Genomic DNA, 20647 nt, shown 5'->3' on the forward strand with positions numbered 1-20647 from the left:
CTCTAAACAAAGTCAAAAATCGTACATCCAAACGGAATAAATATAATTAATTATTATTAATACGTTAAGTCTTGTTCATTGTTTTTCACTTTTATGAAATGTTTGAGAGATATCACAGGGGGGGTTGGGACACACACATTTCGATGGCCAATTAGTTTTAAACAAAGAGTATACTCAACATAGGGGGGTGGGGGCTGGTGAACGGTATGGTCAATGTTTGTAAACACTGTGAGTAAAGTAACGAGTAAAGTAACGAGTAAAGTAATGAGTTACTGTAATATATTACTTTTTTTTAGTAACGACCCCATCTCTGTTTATGACCAGTCCCTATTTACCTACCGGGATATAAACCGGAGGAGCCAGGCATGGAGGGAGGTGGCAGAGACAGTGGTAGGTTTTCGCCTGTTTGGGGAGTTTATATCCAGTTTACTTCGGGCTTTTTTGCTTCGTATGTCGGGGGCGGGAGTTATTGATTGTTGGTGCCTTGCTCGCAAAAAATCCCCAAGCTTCAGATACGCCCACCTCCAAGATTTTTTTAACGCTGCTGTGTGGACGCTCCGTAAGCGACATAAGCGGCCGCTTAGGGCCCCGCAGCCACTAAGGGCTCCCTAGCAAAAAATGAAAAAAAAAAAATGAAAAAAAAAAAAAAATCTCAGTACACCGTCGCCGACTCGCCGTGATAAGTATGTTTAATTAATTTAGTTAATATGCCTAGATTGCCTACTCTCAAAGTCATCATCATCATCATGCATTGATTGTATTGACTTGCACGGTTAAGTAGCCCCTTTCGTGACTGTAGGTGTACGGCCGCCCTCAGTATCTATAGTCCCTTGACGATCCATAGACAATTCTCAGGAAACTGGATTTTGCGCTGTGAACCAACAATGTGTCGCAGAAACATTTCAAAGATACTCACACACGCAGGAGGATTGCACCATAGCCCACAGTGGGTTTAGAACGCTTGGAATTGCTAATAAACATGTTTAATTATCCTATATCCAACTGCCTTTCGAAAAGATTGTCGGTCTTCTTCTGCGTTTGTTATTGATGGTGGTGCGCCCTGCAAGCACTGCACCTGCTAGCGCCACCGGTGGCAGGATGCAACAATAAACACGCGCATTACGTGTTTGAGTTGTGACTTGAATTAAAAACTATTAATATTATATATTTTAAGTTATTTAGGCTGTTTTATTTTATTTGATGTTATTTGTTTTGCACATATTATGTAAACCTTTTAAAAGTATTTATTTTAATCTATTTAGACCCTGTTTTAGTGTTGAGTGTTATTTTGGCATTTTAAAAGTGATAACCTGTCAATAGATTTTGCTCTGTAAACATTGTTTGTTTGGCTGTCTTAGACACCATTATTAAAAAGATCTATCTTTGAACAGTGATGGTCACTTTATCAGTCTTTTTATTCTGTACTGTCAGTTCATCAGTGCTATCTAAATATGACTACTTTATTCAAGTTTATGTTAATGTGTCATATTACTTTTGATCCCCTAACATAGCGGATCAAGTGTAATATTGGACAAACTAACATACACTTCAATAAAGTTGTCTTCCACAAAGACTCCCTCGCATTTATTAAAAAATCCATTCAGACTTGTTTACTGACCTTCCTGCTCTGCTGATTTTGGCTGTAGATTGTATTGTGGTTGCATATTCTTCATACCAAGACACAACCATGCACGTCACAGGTGTGATCCGGTCCGTCTTCTTTTTGTATTCAGTACTTTGATGCCACGTCTTCAGATAAAGGTGAACAGTTTATCAGAGAGAGCATTTCTCTCTCTTTCTCTCTGAAGGAGAATCAACAATCTCAGGTTTTTCTCAACAAACAGCAGAATCTATGGTGAGTTTCCTACATCTCAAACAGACTGAATACTTCTGTTAGAACCGTAATCTGATTTAAAGAAATCTCAAAGTAAGACTAATCTTTAAGGCAACACTTAGTGCATTGAATTTGTCTTTTTAACTTGTGTATTGTATGTTTTTGATTGGATATTGTTACTGGTACAGTTTCTGTATTCTTTACCTGCTTAGGGACTACGGACATGAATTGGCATTTTATACAGATGGTCATTAATTGTCCCTATCAAATAAATAAATAAGATCATTTTTTTCTACGCTCTGTTATGACGTATTTCATTTTTTACAGATATCATACTTCTTTCTGAAATCTTTCAGTTGCTTCTTTATTGTTGGCCGTTAACATTTTACTTTTGGTGATATTACTTTGATATTATGTCAACAATATTTTTGATAACTCTCTCCTTATTTACAGTGGTGCAGGGTTTTTGATCAATGTCGTGGAACAATATTTAGCGTCCTTGGGTTTCTTGAAAGGCCCTATAAAAATTGAAATCATTATTATTATTATTTTTTTAAATCAAGGACACAGGAAGTGCCAAAATGCTGAATCATTTGCTGGTTTTAGAACTCATTCCTGCTCCACCTTTTGGCATATACTGTATGATATTCAAGAAGATGTTGACCTTGAGGAGGATCAATTAACTAGTACTTTGCTTTGGTGGAAAAAGTATTCAGAGTCTTTACTTCAGTAAACATACCGATTAATGTCAAAGACTCCTTTACAAGTAAATGCATTTAAAACCATACTTAATCTCACTATTAAAGTATCAAAAGCAAGGGGACTAATTTAGCAGGAAAATGGATTTCATATGTGCTCTATTATAATATATGACATTATTGATTGTTAATATTGTTGTAACAATTAGCATTTTAAGTCAGTAACTTAGTGCATATTGTAATCTACAGATGACACACACTGCTCCTCTTTGTGCAGTAAAGCCTGTTCCCTTCCTTCCTGCTCTCAAACGCAGCCAGCTACCCCCTCTCAAGGTATGTGATGGTTCCCTCACTTTTATATCTTCAGGTATGATCAACAACATGCTGGTACATGCAGAGGCTGCTTCCTCCTTCACTGCATTAAGTGAAGCAGAGCAGGAGGAGACTTGCTGTCTGTCAGACTAACTCTACCAAAGATGGACGACTTGCTGTTGTTGTCCATATAAGCTGTGGACAGCCGGCAGTCAGGGCGCTGAATCGGTGTCAGATGCCACGCATGTTAATATTGTGTGTGTAGTCATTTGTTTATCATTAGACTGGGCCAACACTTTTACTTTGACCCTGCTCAGAGAGCTTTATGCTAATGTCACTGCAGTAAGTGCTGTTTTGGCTGTTTGGTTGTTAATTGTTTAACCGCATTCATCAAATATAACTCTAAGTGGTCCTCTGTTGCACCCATCTTGGCTCTGTGTTTATTTGTTAATGAGAAGGTTCATTTGTTTGAATCCATTTACTTAGTGTTTTGTCATTTTGTCATTAAACCACTTTATTTTACCATCTAAGATAAGAAGATAAGAAGGACCTTTATTAATCCCAGTGGGGAAATTCAGAAGTTCAAACAGCAACAGGGTAAGGGTGAAAAACATCTGCATCTGATTTTGTGTTGCTTCCCTTTCCCGATGAAATAAGTCATTGTTAGAGAGTCCTGGTTCTTGGATGTGGATCCTAAAAGTGTATTATGGGTATTGTTTGGGATCTCAGGCTGTATCCTTCTGGACAAAAATCTCCATTACTTTTTTGTAAAGGTCCTCCTTATCTTCTTGTATTTTCAAAAGTCTAGCTTGTTGTTTGCGTGTACCGTCTCTGCGTAGAATCACGTAGCAACAAGAACCTGTGGGCTCACGTGCGCCCCCTGCAGTGAGTACTGTCTGCCTCACCTCTTGTCTTTTTACTGTGCTTTTAAGTAACATCAGCAAGACTAAATATGTCACACAGTGACACACATACGTTACATACATTAGTTAGACTATGGAGAGTCAGGACGCATAGTAAAGTCTCTGTAAACATTATCCGCAATCCGAGGTGAGACTCAGCATCTCTCACCGTATAGGAACAGAAAATACGCCAATAAAATGATCGAAATGTTTGGAATCTTACAGAAAATACAATTATAGCACAGACCTGTGGAGAAATATTAATATTTTTTTCGTTGTATTTTTATTTGTATTTTTTATTTTCATGAAGATATGTGAGGCCTCACCTGACCGCACGTCCCTGATTATGGGTATAGTTTGTGATATCAGGCTGTATGCAGTTTGCCCTGAGCAGTTTGTGTGAGCAGCCACCAGAGGGCAGCATGGTGCAGGTTTGAACCAGCAGCTGACAGGAGGCTGATGGGATGTTAAACCCAGCACAGATAACAGCATGCAGCTCGCTCTGTAGTATGAAACAGATTGATACACATAAACACAAAGAAATACAACATACAGTACAGGTTGATGTGTTGATGGAAATATACACAAAGGATGCACTCTGTTTAGTAGAGTGAAGGGATGTCTTGATTCATTTTGAGGTCACTTTCAAGTAGTGTAGTAGTCTTGGGTCCATTTCTAGAAGTGGTCTCATTATTCAAGTTTTGAATATCTTTGTAGTAAAAATATTACCAAATCAAAAAAAGTTAACTAACGAGCTGTTGTCGATTATTTTCAGTTCGTTCTGAGCGATGGACTCTGAATGCAGCAGGACGATGGAGGTGGCGGCGCTCGGACGGACTTTCGGTCTTGGGATGTTGTACGACTGCCGCAACGACTCTCTCGTCCCTGGTGAGAAAAATACATCACCTTTAAAAACAGAACAACAACATTTTCTTTTTGCCCCCACAAGGAAACACACAGACAAAATGTTATGAATCAGTTACAGATGTAGCACTCCAGATAGGACTCCAGCTTACAGCTTCCTGCCTAAGACCTGCCTAAGACCAGCGTCTGGGAATGTTAAGCCCTCCCACTATTTTCCAAGAGGGCGTTGCCAGATTTTCAATTTCAGGATTTAACCAGGAGATGGCGCTTCATTCACAAAAACAGAAAGACAACTTTTCATGGACTTTCAGTTTTGTTTTGAAGAGCATTTGAACACATCAATATTTTAGATCAAATAAAGTATATCTAATCTTGTAATTCAATAATATATAGTCTTTATATATTAAATAATCATAATAATAATGTAAATGTTTACATCACACTTCTTTATTTGTTATGCTCATACTTTTACCTTTACAATCGTTTGCTTTAATATGCAGTATATTTTTTGCATATTTTTGTGTTTGCTTCCTCCTGCTCCCTTTCGGACACATACTGTATGATTTATTATTATTATTAATATGAAGATATTATTAAGATAAGATAAGATAAGATGTTACTTTATTAATTGAACATTTTAGTTTAGAATGTGCTATCCCACGGTAATTCAGAAGGCTCACAGGTCACATTCCGACCATTATTTAAAACAATAGGCGCTTTCACACCGTCTACAGCTTGATTTGCCTACAGTGGAGGGAGCTGTGGCTGAATGGCCGGCGATTAGGTGTTGCGCATTTATCATTAGGTGATCAGAGCTGCCTGCCTGCCGTCAGATTTCATTTAAAAAACAGGTCTGATTTTAAGACTATTTCTGCGCTCATAAAGAATGATAAGAATAAGAATAATGCGTATTGAACTGGTTTAATTAATTAGTGAGTTTATTTAAGGTAATTAGGTAGAAGCCCTTTTTTATCAGTAACAAATTTAGCAGTTGAACAAAAGTCAACTAACTGAGTGTCACTTGCAATGACAGTGTTGTGTTTTTATTTTATGAACCTTTTACATTAAAAATGTTTGTTGAATATATAAATATTATTATGAATATGGATAAATACTAGGCTATTTATTATAAACGTTAGTCCTTAACATATATCACTGTGTATATCACCATTCTTTAATTACATGTTTGTTAAGTTTCTATGAAATAAGAAATGAGGACAATTAAAATGTAATTATCATATCATATATTATAATATATTGTATTATTACGTAATCTCATACATTAACCCAATTATAGCAGATGCCACATTGAATGGATGAACATATTTATGCATCAATAATTACAACGGAATATTTCTAAATACAAGTTGTAAAAATACTTATATGTATTTAATACTAATAACATAATGATTCATTTTACTTTCAGATGATAATACTTTCCAGGGTTAGGGTTAGATCCGGTCTGACAGCGCTTAGCTCTCTGCTGCAGAGAGGAAGAGAAGATCACTGCTCTAAACAAAGTCAAAAATCGTACATCTTGTTCATTGTTTTTCACTTTTATTAAATGTTTGATATTTCCGGCACAGACCCTTTCATACCGGCAATGCGCGATAGAAACAACAGGAACTGTGACAGCATACATATGCGAACACAAACCTACAGACTGCTGGAGAAGAGATATCACAGGGGGGGTTGGGACACACACATTTCGATGGCCAATTAGTTTTAAACAAAGAGTATACTCAACATAGGGGGGTGGGGGCTGGTGAACGGTATGGTCAATGTTTGTAAACACTGTGACATTTTGACTTTATTTGATCATTTCAGTTAAAAACTAACATTCATATTTCTCTTTTTGAGAAGAGAAATATGAATATGTTAGTGGCTGACCCAGCCCCATGGTCTGTCACAGTAGTGCGGGAAAGAGAAGTGCACTGTTTTGCCTGGCTGGACCTGTAATTTACAGGAAAGGAGTGCACGCTACTAAAGAGACGCGCTACCATGGAAACCAAACAATGGTGTAGCTGTATTGAAGTCCGAGTGGAAACAGTAGCATTTGGAGTGTTATGTTAGAATGAAACAGCCAGGTCGTGACTCACAAAAAAAAGTGTTACTTCACTAACTGTAAGCTTGTCACTCAGAGTAACCTACAGTTAACTTAACTGCTGGAGAAGAAAGATCAGGGGGGGGAGAGAGCTGTGGCTGATGGGCCATTAGGTGTGTAAACACACAGCTGAGAGCTGCCGTTTCATTCAGACTGTTTAAAAAACGGTAACAACGGACTATTTTTCTTAGCGGATGCATGTCAATTTAAATCAATACATACAACTATTTTTTAAATCAATAAAAACATTTTCTAAATCCATAAAAGCATTTCAATTAATATTGGGAGTCATGTCGTTACTTTGTTGAGAATGTGGCCATGTAATAAGCGACTTGGTCATTATGGGGAAAATAACACCCTCCGCTACGCGTCGGGATCCTGATCTGCCTGACGAGGCTCCATTAAAATATATTTATTTTTTGTGAATGACTGAGTTTAGGCACGTTAATAACGTTTTAATGAAGTTGACTAAAGTATATTCATATTTGTCATTGCCTTCATGTCAATTCGGCGAACATAAACATAAATGATCATGGTGAAGATGATGATTAAATTAGGATTACAAATCGAGAGCCGGGCTGCATTTCCTCTTGTTCGTTTTTGGAGCCGGCGGGCTTCCTGATGTTTTTTATACAGTAGTTGTGGACTAAACAACATTATTTTGTTAAATAACAACATGGTGATGTTTTGTAAATGATTACATGTCTCTTATTTAGCACAGACTATGATCCTATCCGTGACATATGGATCTTAACAAAGATCCGCTATACAGTAGTACCAGACATAAATCTACCGTACTTTATCAGAGTTTATTTCACATGAGCTCCAGTGTGGAACCCCACTGCACCCCCTGGTGGATCAATGATCCATTGCAGCTGGCTTCATTATAATTACATTTATTAATCAAGGGGGCAGTCTCAAGTCACGCTGGAGGTTGTCCTTTGAGCGAGGGCAGAGCCCGTGCCGACCACGGCCCTCACATTTTAAACTGTCCGAAATGAGGTGCTACATCTGTATTCCAGATGTCTGGTTGATAGCATGGATTTGACTTTTGTGATGTTGTAGAGTTGGCGGAAGCAGGTTTGGACTAGCTTGTTTATGTGAGGGTCAAGTTCAGATTCTGGTCAAAGATCACACCCAGGTTTCCTGAGTAGGGTTTGACGTTGGGGGGCCAGGGTTCTGATGCAGGATTTAGAGACAAAGTTACCAGGAACACAAAGAAAGACCTCTGTTTGTATGAATTTAGATCAAGAAATTAAGTGACATCCATACAGGCAGTCATGGAGAGTACTAATATTACCCAACACATTTAGTCTAGCTGAAGAGTAAATCTGCGTGTCGTCAGCGTAACAGTGGTGAGAGTCAGGGAACTATAAAGGAAGCACAGACAACTGAGGGAATCCTCATCTTTGTTTCAGTATAGATAAGAGACAGAGACCGGAGAGAAAGTTAGAAGTTAGAACTCGATAAAGGATTCTTTAAAGACAGGCAACCACTTGGCCCCAAATCTCTTCAAATATTTGAATGAACATTCATCAGTGCATGACCCAAATATCAACTTGGGTGTCCTGATGGGGGGCTTCCAGGTCTCATTTGAATTCAGCATGGAGACCAGCTATCTAGTATACTCCATAAAAAGGGACCGTCTTAGCTTTTGATGCAACACATTCTCACTCCCAGCTCGGCCTATGTTGACGTTATGTCAAGGTACCTGTCGTCACTTTCCAACGCAAGGGGGGGCCCCTTAACGTTGAGTTTCAACTTTCGGGGATGTCCATAGACTTCTATAGAGCTCCCTAAACGTATATGGTAGACGACTTGAGATCGCGAGCGAATGCTCCCTGCGGACTGCGGCCCGTTCTCTCCTGAAGCATACGTTGCGAGACTGCGTTGCTTTTAAAAACATTATGCTCTCTATATATTGTCTTTATTATGCTTTAAACGGTGTCTCGGGCTTTGACTATAGTGCGGCTCAAAGTATTTTGTCCGGCCGTTGGGAAGATTACTTTGTTTATTGTCCTTGTTTTGTTTTTTTAATAAAGGATTTTCAATCACGGTACATCAAACATGTGACGTCATGTGGTGCGTCGCATTTAACCTCTTAAGCACGGCGGTTCCCCCATTGGACCCCTCCCACCGTTTTTTTTTCGAGATAATGTCTCAGGGCTTCTTAACATTTATGAAACTATTAATGTGTAGCACCAGATTAACGGAAAGAATCTCAGCTAACTGAAGATATGAACCATTTTTACCAAAACAAAACACAAGTCTCATAAGAAGCGTCTAAATGACCCCTGAGCGAAACAATTCTAACGCACTGCGGCACGCAATTCAAGATAAAGATACCCTTATTACTTATCGTAGCTGCACATACAATATAGCCTATTAAAGCTGAGACTCCACTGATTATTTAGGTATAGTATCATCACTGAGCGATCCGAACTTGCGACAGGGGAAGCAAACACAGACATCACAACAGTACCTTTACGGAGCATTTACGGCAGATCGTCTCACCGTAGCTGTCAATTAGGTCAAAAGACGTGTTCAATGGCATTAAAACGAAAAAAAAAAATGCTACAACTGTTGATCCATAGGTTGATAATGTACCTGTGCCTTTGAAGAAATTATTTATAATCCATAATTCCATTTTTTATGTAAAAATCGGAGCGGAAAAGTTAGCTGCTAATGGTAGCCACCAGAGTGTATGCAGCTTCCGGTTTTGGTAACGCGTCACTCTCACTCCTTATTTGTTAACGTTTTGGTGTATAACTTTCCCTCGATTCCATTGGCTCTAGCGGTTATAAAGAGATTTCATTCATCAAAATCGACCAAGGGGGGCCAGAGATAGGTCAAATCCACCCAAATGACCCCAGAAGTGGTGGTTTTTGGCTAAATCTCTCTAAAAAGGTCAAATGTCACTTGTTTTGCATCAATCTTGATACAGGGTACTTATTATATGTTGTACTTTGGATTCCTAAAGCTTTTAGTCTACTAACCCATTATCCAAGGGTAGTTTTCACTATCTGTAAAAAATAATTTTTGGACGGACACTATAATTTACAGTTTTTTGCTATGTAAAATCTGAATTTTCTTTAAAATAAAAAACATCTATATTGATTCTGACTTTTCTACATCCAACTCACAGGTTTATCATTACTTTGAGAATAAAGATTATTAATTTAACCCTTTTAGAAGGGAAGATATGGTCATTTGTTCTGGGAATGTCATTTACGAGTCTGAGACCTGAAAAACAGGCTCAGGGCTTAAGAGGTTAAAGTCCATTGCTGAATCCCCGTCTGGTAAGAGCTGCATTATTTACATGTGTATAATCAGAGACAACGAAAACCAGTCAAGTTCATTGTTTATTTATTTATTAAAGAATACAAATAATAACTAAAGAATAACAATCTGTGTTCAGGCTTACAAATTCAAAGACCTGGTTATGCGATAAAGACTGGTTTTACTACCCGATAAATGCAACAAGTCAAATTTGTCAGGAAGCGAATGTATTAATAGTGTGTGCAGTAATATTTCCAATGCAAAACTTTCCAACTGTTTTCTTTTTCTTTTTTGTGGCCCCTCCTTTTGAGGAGGTGAAGATGTCTCTGGTGGTGGCATGTTTGTATTGGTTGAGGATGGAGAAGAAGAGGGTGAGGTGGGGCAAGTCAAAAGATTCAGAACAATGAACTCTGGCTGTGGCTGCTCTGCGTCGGAGCTCTGTGACTGCTCAGCGGGCTGTTCTTCCGTGAGGGTCTGTGATCTGTGACTGGGGGAGTGTCAGGTACAGACATCAGTATTATTTATTAAATAAAAACTGGTAGGCACACAAAAGTGGGGTCTAAAATAAACAAGAAAATAGGATTTAATACGCCCTCCGCATCTTATCCAAAATGTGTTTGGTCAGAGAAGAAGAGGCGAAATGGGTCATGACATCTGCTACCCACTTATTTTGAGATTTCTTGTCTCTATGTCCATAAAATAAAATTGGCTTGAGGCCCAGAGCCTCAAGTTTCAACACCTGAAATGAAAAAAAAACTGTTGCAACACATTAGTTCAAACCACTACATTTTTAAACACATTAGTACTGTAGAAAGCTATTTAATTTCAAGGACAGCTAATTTAATATGATGTTAGATATTTAGCGACAAATAGTTTGATTTCGATAAACCATAGAAACAACAACATTTGATCTTGCATTGTATAAGACCAATGGTCATTTTCATGTAAGGGAAAAGGTGCCTCTGCTGTTCCTGCCATCGCCATCCTAAGGACTCAGGACTACTGTAAGGATTATTATTTGATAGGAAACACTGACTATTATTGCTCTTTAACATAATACATAGGTAGAGATGGCTTCTGCCTGGGGTTGGAATTTTGACCAAAAACCCTGATATCAATATTGTAGGAGTCAAAATACTTATTTAGACGGAGTTAATTATTTAAATAATATGTATTTGTTCAAATATGTGTCAATTGTCTCATAGGTGTGTTGTAATGGCATGGCTTGTTTGGTTTTCATCGCAAGTCTGTTTTGTGGATGACAAAGAGGTTGAACTTGTGCTGATAATTTCTGCTGACTGTATGGTCCTACTTTAGTTATTGTTTGTTTCATTTTCTTTATCGAATTGAGCTTCACTATGGAACTTGATTTAGAAAACAGACAGATGGGCAAAGTCAAGGATGTAAAAAGTATCCCTGCAGGATGACAGAAACTGATGAAAATGAGACCTTGTGTTTTTATTTAAATGCCTGATCATATTGTCTTATGATATGTTAAAGAAATAAAGCTTAACTTCACTTAGCAGAAATGAATGAGCTATGAGCATTTTTGACTTACTGCAATACGGGCAGAATCGATGATACGGTTAACATTCCGATTTCGAATTGGCCATCCAGGGTCGCTGCCTTTTCTATAAATATCTTCTTTGTTGACAGGGTCCCGTAACAGACAGTGCACGTTTTGATGCTTGCCTTATTTAGAGTCTGGCAAGTAGGGCACGGCCGTAACTTTGGTCGAGTCATAACTCTAAGACAGACAAACAGTAATATATACAAAACCAGAAAAGCAAAAGTGAACAAAGAGATGGACAGATTAGACAAAACAGGAGTAAGCACAGATAGCGAGAGAGAATGCAAACGTGAGAGACAGAGAGAGGGACAGAGAGAGATACACAGACAACAACACAGGTAGGGACAAGGCACACTGACAAGGACAGTTTGACAAAACAAATGTGGCTCTTAAAAGTGCCTTTCGGTGGGTGATTGAATCGCAGATCACAGGGGTATATAACTCGGAACTTCGAAAGACCTGTGTGGAAAGAAAATAAACAATATTTAGAAAATTAGCCAAGGTACCTTTTACACTAGTGTTATGTTTTGTGTTCAACCTGGATGTGTAGTTTCATAAATTGTCATTTATTATTTTATCTCAAATGTATGCATGCCTCTTAATTAAAGTTTTGCTGTAACAATGTACATTTCCCCTCTGTGGGACAAGTAAAGGTAAAGTATGATTATATTTGACAAATAAAAGTAACACTATATTTGAAGGGCTGTGAATAAGATACACATCTGTCATAAACATGTAGGAATAATAATTTGGACTGCTCTTATTAGGTGTCATTCAGTCAATTCACTCATACCCCATTAAAATGTAAAATTCTACGAGCTAAAAGCTAATAGCTAGTAGCTAATGGATAGTAGCTAATGGCTAGCAGCCGTTAGCTAGTATACCACACATAGTCCAGTAAGTTGTAATTTAATGTCTTAAAATGATTCACAAACTCACAAAACGACTACCCTGCACTTCTTAAGGTGCTTACTGTTGTGGTGATCCAGCATAACACAACAGGAAAGAATGAAACAGAGAGGAATCAATAAAACACAAACACAGATATCAGATCAGTAATTATTATTTAGTTGTTGCAACAAACAAACAATAATGGGGAGTACATCACCTGCTGCCACAGCAGCCAATCGCGGAACTGCCCCCCCAGAACAGAAAGATCTCATGTGCTTTATACATATAAAACACACACGAACATACACTTGAAACAGCATACGTGGCAGAGATGTTCCAACCTTATACAGTCATATATGTTGCATCCTCTGAGTTCTACATGATCCCAGATTTCATGACCTTATTTAGCAGCTACCACACATGCCAATGTATACAACTGCTGGTGAAGAGTTTCAGCTGGTTGCCTATAGATGGGCCTCCTTCCAGCAAACCAAATGAACAACACACCGTCCACTATACTGTAGCTTATACCATGTGACATTAATGAATATACCAGAAATATGCTGTAATAAACATTCTGCCATAACACTCCCTCCTTTTATTAATTAAGGTCACACAATCAAAAATAATAATTATTACAAGTAACCTACTGAGTTCCGCCCTCGAAAGCCCTTTCACTCAAGGCAGAAGTCACAGGTCACCTGTACTGTACCTACTCACAAATAGCCAAAAAAACACCTTTTTGATTATAACACAAAAAGTGGAAGAAAAGACAATTTGCGCTAATCTACTCTACTTAAATGGAAAAAAATTTTTTAAAAACCTCAGTATGCTTAAGAGGAAAAAAATCTATTTGTCCCATTCAAGTATAACAAACTTACATACATAACCTAATAACAAAGTAACATGCAATGTAATACTCGATTATACATTATAAAACATCTTATATCAAGATGTAACTGGCGTCCACTTGTTCTGCTTCTGTTATATTGTCCAGTAAACACTTCTTCAGGTGGTGCACGTTCCGATCTCAATGTGTAGCCTTCAGATGGAATTGTTATCTTAGCCTTCATGCTGTGGTGTTCCATCTCATAGCAAAATCCCTTGATGAAAGCAACATCATTACCATTTGAATTGGACGGAACTGTAGTCAGAAAACTGAGACTTCTGTAAAAGAACAGTTAACGGTAGATCTTTGATATGTTCTCTGGAGTTTTAGATTACTAATATACTTGGCTGTAAATCATCTCAGAAGTTTTGGGTTTTATTCTTCGTGTTGACCCAAACCTATAAGACAATAGCAGTGGAAGAATAGCTGGACGTTATCCAGCTGCCTTCATTGATACTCCAGTCTGCCTCATAATGATCCATCTTCCCTCCTCAAGATTGCAAGGGGAAAAGACAGCTTTGACCTGGGTAGAAAATAGCACTTGCATTCTGGGTTAACAGCCTGCAGTCGACCACTAGGTCTTAGAGTCTTATCTATAATTTGTAAACTTCTTGAAACCATGAGATGTTGTTTGTGTTGTGTTTTTACTCACCCACAATTTCCTAAACACACAACAAACATCTCCTGCAACATTGTTCAGCCACGGTGCTGAAACCAATCAGATCCCAACTTCGAACAATACATTTAATCATACGTCTTAGCAGAACCCAATCGAGAGCTTGACCATGTAGGAAAAAAGTTTTTTAGGCGTAAAGTTGTAGCTTATACCATGTGACATTAATGAATATACCAGAAATAAGCTGTAATAAACATTCTGCTATAACACTTACAATACTTGCTGACTGGACTTAATAACAGTTGTGGTGTATATTTAATGTTTTTCGTCATCTCTGATTATACCCATGTAATAAATGCAGCTCTGCTACTTACCATGAGGGATTCAGCAATGGACTTTAAATGCGACGGATCATATGACGTCACATGTTTGATGCGCCTCGATTGAAAATACTTTACTTTACAAAAAAAAAACAAGGACAATAAACAAAGTAATCTTCACAACGGCCGGACAAAATACTTTGAGCCGCCCTAGTCAAAGTCTGAGACATCGTTTAAAGCATAATAATGATTTTAATGCAACCAGTCTCGCATTGTATGCTTCAGCAGGACGTTAAGGGGCCCCCCCTTGCGTTGGAAAGTGATGACAGGGACCTTGACATAACGTCAACATAGACATTATATGACTTTCCCCTGAAGTTAGTGTGTATTAAGGAGCTCGATTCTTTCTTCTTCTTTTGCAGGAATGAATTTGTGGGACCATGAGGACCTTAAAAAACATACTGAAGAAAGACAACATAACTGTAATGATTATTATATAGTTGCATCTGAATCAATTGAGGACAAATTTTCAGCACTAAATGTTGAAGCATCGCTGAAGGCAAGTTTCTTGAGTGGACTGGTAAAGGTTGAAGGATCAGCCAAATACCTGAATGATACTAAGACTTCCAAAAATCATGCCAGAGTAACTCTGATGTACCAAGCTACCACAAAGTTCCAAGAACTGTCCATGAATCATCTTGGGAGAGGCAATGTTAAGCATCCATATGTATTTGATCAAGGAATAGCAACACATGTAGTCACAGGTATCCTTTATGGCGCACAAGCCTTCTTTGTCTTTGACCGTGAGGTGTCTGTCAAGGAAAACCATCGAGACATTCAGGACAACTTGAAGGTGATGTTCAAGAAAATTAGCTCCCTTTCAATAGAGGGCGAAGGCTCACTGAAAATGGAAGACAAGGACAAAGCAAATGTTGAGAAACTGTCCTGCAGATTCTTTGGAGACTTTTTGATTCAGAAACCTCCTACATCCTTTCAGGGTGCAGTAGAGGTGTACCAAAGTCTGCCAAAGCTGCTGGGAGCCAACGGGGAAAACGCAGTACCAGTGATGGCCTGGCTGTTGCCTCTGACATGTTTAGATTCTACTGCCGCTAAACTTGTCCGTCAGATAAGTATAGGATTAGTTCAAGAATGTCAGAGTGTCCTGGAGGACTTCAGTAACCTGCAAATGAGGTGCAATGATACACTGAGAACCCAAACTGCACAGCAGTTCCCACAGATTGGAGAAAAACTAAAAAACTTAAAAAATATGTGCTCCGAGTTCAGAATGGAATTCCAACGAACCCTGGCAAAGAAAGTACCATCAATCCGAGGAGGAGGAGAAGAAGAAGCTGTGCTCGCAGAGATCCTGAGGAAGACATGTTCTTCTCCTTTCAACAGCAAGGACCTGAACGAGTGGATGGACTGCAAGGAGATAGAAATATGCACCGTGTTGTATCTGACCAACATGATGACAAACACCAAGATCATCAGATCTCAAACAGACCTGTACAAAGAAAGCTGCAATGCAGAGCATGCTGTGTGTTTTGTCTTCACCTCAATGGGAAGTGATGAACCGTACCTCTCAACTTTATCAAACCACTTTAAAAAAACACCCAAACCAGACGATACTCAAGATCCCCCCCCTCCAGATCAATGGTACAACTCAAGAGAAGAAATGGAAGCAATGCGGCATAAAGCAAAGCTCTTCAGTGATTTTGCAGAGGCCAACAAGGAGAACAAGAACATCACATTTCTGACGGTGGGTTTAACAAACGAGACGCAGAGAGGTGCCAGCATCTACCTTTATACAGACGGTTTTTCTGTCAATGAGAACTTTGAGCCGCCTTCAAAGCCTGCAACAGTAACAGGAAGTGATATACATCACAACAGTGTGACACTGAACATTTCTCCACCCAGATTTGGAGCAGAGGACATCTCCTCCTACTCTGTTGAGTACTGTGTCAGAGGAGAGGACGGCTGGAAACAAAAGACAGCATCCAAAGCTGAAGAAGTCACAGTGAGCGGCCTGAGTCCTAACACAGAGTACATGTTCAGATGCAGGGCAGAGACACCAGTAGGTGCCGGGCCAGCCAATGAAGTCAGTGGATCCATTAAAACCTTACCCTGCAGCCCTCCTGGAAAACTCCATGTTGAATCTACCTCAAGTGAGATATCAGTCAGCTGGGAGAAACCTGCTGAGCTCGGACAAGATGTCCACGTTTTGAGCTACATCGTGGAGTACGCCAAACCAGACCAACAGGTGAAAGAGGAAGATCTCCACTGGGAGCAAAAGAAGGCAGGAGCTGAGAAGGCGATCATTTCAGGACTCCAGCCAGAGACAGAATACGCTGTCAGGGTCAGGTGTGATTGTGGTGCAGCTGGAAGAAGCAAAAAAAGCATCCCTGTTAATGTCAGTACAATTAAACCAGAATGTGCACGTCTTGCAGAATTCCTCAAAAGTAAAAGCAAAAGGATCAACTCTGAATCTCCCTCAGTTTACAAACTGCCTCTGACAGAAGAAGACATGGAAGTTGATGGATGCCGGAGGTACAACTTTGGCAAAGACAAATTGACACGAAATCGTACAATAATGCTTCTCGGAGCAACTGGATCTGGAAAGTCCACTCTGATCAATGGACTCATCAACTACATTGTTGGTGTAGAGTGGGAGGACAATTTCAGATTCAAATTAGTTGATGAGGATCAGTCGAGATCTCAAGCTGAGAGCCAGACCTCTGAAGTCACTGTGTACAAAATCAACCACCAAGAGGACTTTAGAATCCCTTTCTCTCTGACCATTGTTGATACTCCAGGTTTTGGAGATACAAGAGGCATACAAAGAGATGAGGAGATCAAAGAACAGCTACGTAATCTCTTCTCTGCCGAGCATGGCGTCAGTGAAATTGACGCTGTGTGTTTTGTAGCTCAGGCTTCTTTAGCTCGGCTCACAGCAACACAGAAGTATGTGTTTGATGCTGTGCTCTCAATCTTTGGCAAAGATGTGGAAGAAAACATCCAGGTTTTGGTGACATTCGCAGACGGCCAACGCCCACCAGTTCTAGAGGCGATCAAAGCTTCAGGTGTCCCATGTCCTAAAACAAAACACGGGCTGCCAGTTCACTTCAAATTCAATAATTCTGCATTGTTTGCACAGAACCAATCATCTGCTGCTGACTCGAGTGGGGATGAGGAAGATGGAGGCTTTGATCCGATGTTCTGGGAAATGGGGAAGAAAAGCATGAAAACGTTCTTTGCCGCTTCTTCAAAGATGACAACCAAAAGCTTGACAATGACAAAGGAAGTCCTCAGCGAAAGAAAGCAGCTCCAGGTCTCAATGGAAAATTTGCAAAAGCGGGTTAAAGAAGGGTTAGCCAAGCTTGAGGCGATAAAAGAGACCTCTGAACAACTAAAACTGCATGAAGCAGAGATCAGAAGAAATAAGGAATTTAAGATCACAATAGTTTATACAAAGCCTGCTAAAATAGACATATCTGGCTCTGGAAAGTTCATCACCAACTGTCAGGTGTGTCATGTCACCTGTCACTGGCCATGTCCATTTGACAATGATGCAGATAAAAGTCGATGTAAAGCAATGGGACCAGATGGAAACTGTACTCAGTGTAAAGACAAATGTCATTGGAGTCAACATTTTAACCAGAAGTACAAATGGGAGTATAAGGAGGTTAAAGAAAAGAAAACATTGGATGATCTGAAAGAAAAGTACCTGGAAGCCTCAAAGTCTAAGGTAACTGTTCAGGAAGTGATCAACCAAATGAAGGCTGAATATAAGCGTCTTCAGGCTGAAGTGAGGGATATAATGAAGAGGTCTGCTGAGTGTCTGAACAGACTAGGAGAGATCGCACTGAAGCCAAATCCTCTCTCAACTCCAGAGTACATTGACCTGCTTATTGAGGGAGAGAAATCTGAGGCCAAGTCAGGCTGGAAGGAACGAGTCAAGTGCCTGAAAGACATGAGAAAACAAGCAGAGCTCATGGGTAAAGTAATGAGAGGAGAACACCTGCTTGAAAGTTCTGAGTCTCTAACTGAGCGCCCAGAGGACACCGGTGGCATGTTTAAAAAACAAAAAAAGGAACGTTGTAATTTAAGCTGATCAAGGCCCAGGGGAGGAGGGAAGCCAGAGGAATAGGAGGGGTAAAGTCAGGATACTTTGTGTCTTTCAAAGGCATGTGTGATTTGCTGTTTATTTTTGTTGTTGTGTTGAAATGCGAAGGCAAAGTAATATTTTTCAGGCCAACTTAATGAAACTGAAACAGTTTGAAGCCAAGTATTTCCTCCATTCAGAGAACATTGACCTGCTTATTGAGGGAGAGAAACCTGAGGGCAAGTCAGGCTGGAAGCAACGAGTCCAGTACCTGATGGAGATGAGAGGACAAGCAGAGCTCATGGGTAAAGCAAGGAGAGGAGAACACCTGCTTCAAAGTTAAGAATCTTTAACTGAGGGCAACATCAAGACCAGCTCCAACTGAGACCAAGTCAAGAGCTGAACATGATATCAAAGAAGAGACGTGTATATACAAAATTAAACAAGACAGGATAGTGAGTGATACTGATCAAGAGTCCTTGATGGCCAACACAACCAAGGGACGATGACACAAATGTTCACGGGTCATTTATTTTTATTTTCTGTTCTTACAAAGTTATCGTTTAACAGTTTTTTTTGTCATGAAGGATTACATTTTTTAAAGCAAGATGGTTTGTCTTGAAGAAATGCTGAAGGAGCAGCCGAGAGAAGCTCCTCCAGAGTCCACAGTGATCACAAATCCTTTGGATCAAAACCAAACCAAGACCAAACAGATGGCAGCAAGACCAAGAGGAGATCTATCAACAAACTGGAAGACGTCTGTGTTTTTATATCTGAGATGATCTCACCAACCCTGGGACCCATCTACTTCCTGTTTGGCATGTGTGTTGCTATGGACCAGGGGGAGGTGCTGCCCCGTGTGAGGCTGTTTGGATCAGCGGTTCTGTAGGAATATGAGAGAACCCGGTCCACCCAGCGCTGAGGTGGAATGCAGTTCAAAGTGAAATGTTGGACTCTTTACTTCACCACTCTACTCTTTACTCTTCTGCATCGGGTACCTTTACATTTATTACTATAGTTTCATTTTGATTATAGTTTGACACACTTTCACCTGTGTGACATTTTGAATGCAGGACTTCTACTTGTAACAGTATCTATACAATGTGGTATTATAACTATAACCAAAGTAAAGTATCTGAATACTTCTTCCGTCACTGATACAACACATGAAGTCCAAATAGACCCGCACTCAGAGCTCTAGTGTTAATCAATGAATTACAAAGCTTTATTGTTCTCCTGCACAAACATCTCCCTGCAGGAGCAATCTGCATGTTCTGTTTGACAGGAAGTAACATGTACCATGTGCATGAAATGTGAAAGTGTGATTGTTTTGTGCAGAAATCATTAACGTCCTGACACCATCACCACCAATGGAAAAGATGAAACCTGCAAGTTTATTAAAAGTGATGTTTATTTTCTATTATGATCATTTACAAATATCAGATTATTGCTAAATGTTTTTTCTGCTCTTCATGTTATTTTCTTTGAGATGTGTAACTCTACGTGAGTTTTGTTAATGATGGATTGTATTGCTGAGTGTCCTGAAATGATACGGTGGCTCCTGCTGGATGATGGAGACCTTTCTAAACGTTAAACAATAACTCAGACTAATGGAAAGTTTATTTTAATCAGAACAACAGATATGAGAATAAGGAGATTAAAGAAGATCTATCAACAGCTGAAGGGAAAAAGTATAACTTTTAAATATTGTATTTTTCACATAAAGTTTGAATTTATTTCCATTGTAATCGTTTTACTGTGTTGTTGTTTTAACCGGGTTATCAACTTCCTGCTTAGTTTAACATTCTTACTATTAGTTTAATATTCTTTGAGTTTTAAAAACATTATACCTGATACTGATGTGTATTGATTATCATTTACTGACAGAAGGAGAAATCATTCATTAACAATAAATAAATGTCATTTTGTCTCAAATGTTTCTGGCCTTCTTTATCTCCTCGTTTCAAAGTCTCTAAAACATTTACCCAAATACTGAAGTTCAGTTTAGAGGTACTTGTACTTTACTTGAGTATTTCCATGTTACTTTATATGTTACCTCTTCAAGTTAGATTTCAGAGAATCACTAAATCTCCATGTAATCACTAAAGAAGAACATGAGTAGACTGATTGCAGAGTCATTCAAATGAGCAGAACATAATGTTAACCTCCAATAGTGTGTCTGACCCTGCAGTGTAAACGCTCCCTCACTTTAGATCTGAGAATGTATTGAAGGGTAGCCCCTTGAGATGGAGCATCTCATCTTCGA

The 20647-nt window shown here is 39.1% G+C and overlaps 1 protein-coding gene across 2 annotated transcripts; it reads left to right on the forward strand.

Annotated features, from left to right (window-relative positions):
* Positions 1-1747: 1747 nt before the first annotated feature.
* LOC117498817 lies at positions 1748-20308 on the forward strand. Of its 2 annotated transcripts, XM_034150962.1 has the most exons (4): positions 1748-1855; positions 2782-2865; positions 4522-4634; positions 14702-20308. In XM_034150962.1, the coding sequence occupies exons 3-4, from the start codon at positions 4535-4537 to the stop codon at positions 18388-18390; spliced, it is 3789 nt and encodes a 1262-aa protein (XP_034006853.1). In that variant the 5' UTR covers positions 1748-1855; positions 2782-2865; positions 4522-4534; the 3' UTR covers positions 18391-20308. The 2 variants fall into 2 exon arrangements, with proteins under 2 accessions (XP_034006853.1, XP_034006854.1); XM_034150963.1 differs by lacking the exons at positions 1748-1855; positions 2782-2865 and adding an exon at positions 10305-10495 and having other exon boundaries at positions 4559-4634; positions 14702-20118.
* The last annotated feature ends 339 nt before the right edge of the window (positions 20309-20647 follow it).

The sequence above is a fragment of the Trematomus bernacchii genome, unplaced genomic scaffold, assembly GCF_902827165.1.
Source record: "Trematomus bernacchii unplaced genomic scaffold, fTreBer1.1, whole genome shotgun sequence".
Taxonomy (NCBI): Eukaryota; Metazoa; Chordata; class Actinopteri; order Perciformes; family Nototheniidae; genus Trematomus; species Trematomus bernacchii.

Bases quoted from the DNA above. Each gene is read 5' to 3' on its own strand.
- LOC117498817 (XM_034150962.1), top strand. From the start codon at position 4,535: ATGGACTCTGAATGCAGCAGGACGATGGAGGTGGCGGCGCTCGGACGG. The intron at 4,635-14,701 runs GTGAGAAAAATA...CTTCTTTTGCAG, and splicing joins CAACGACTCTCTCGTCCCTG to GAATGAATTTGTGGGACCAT.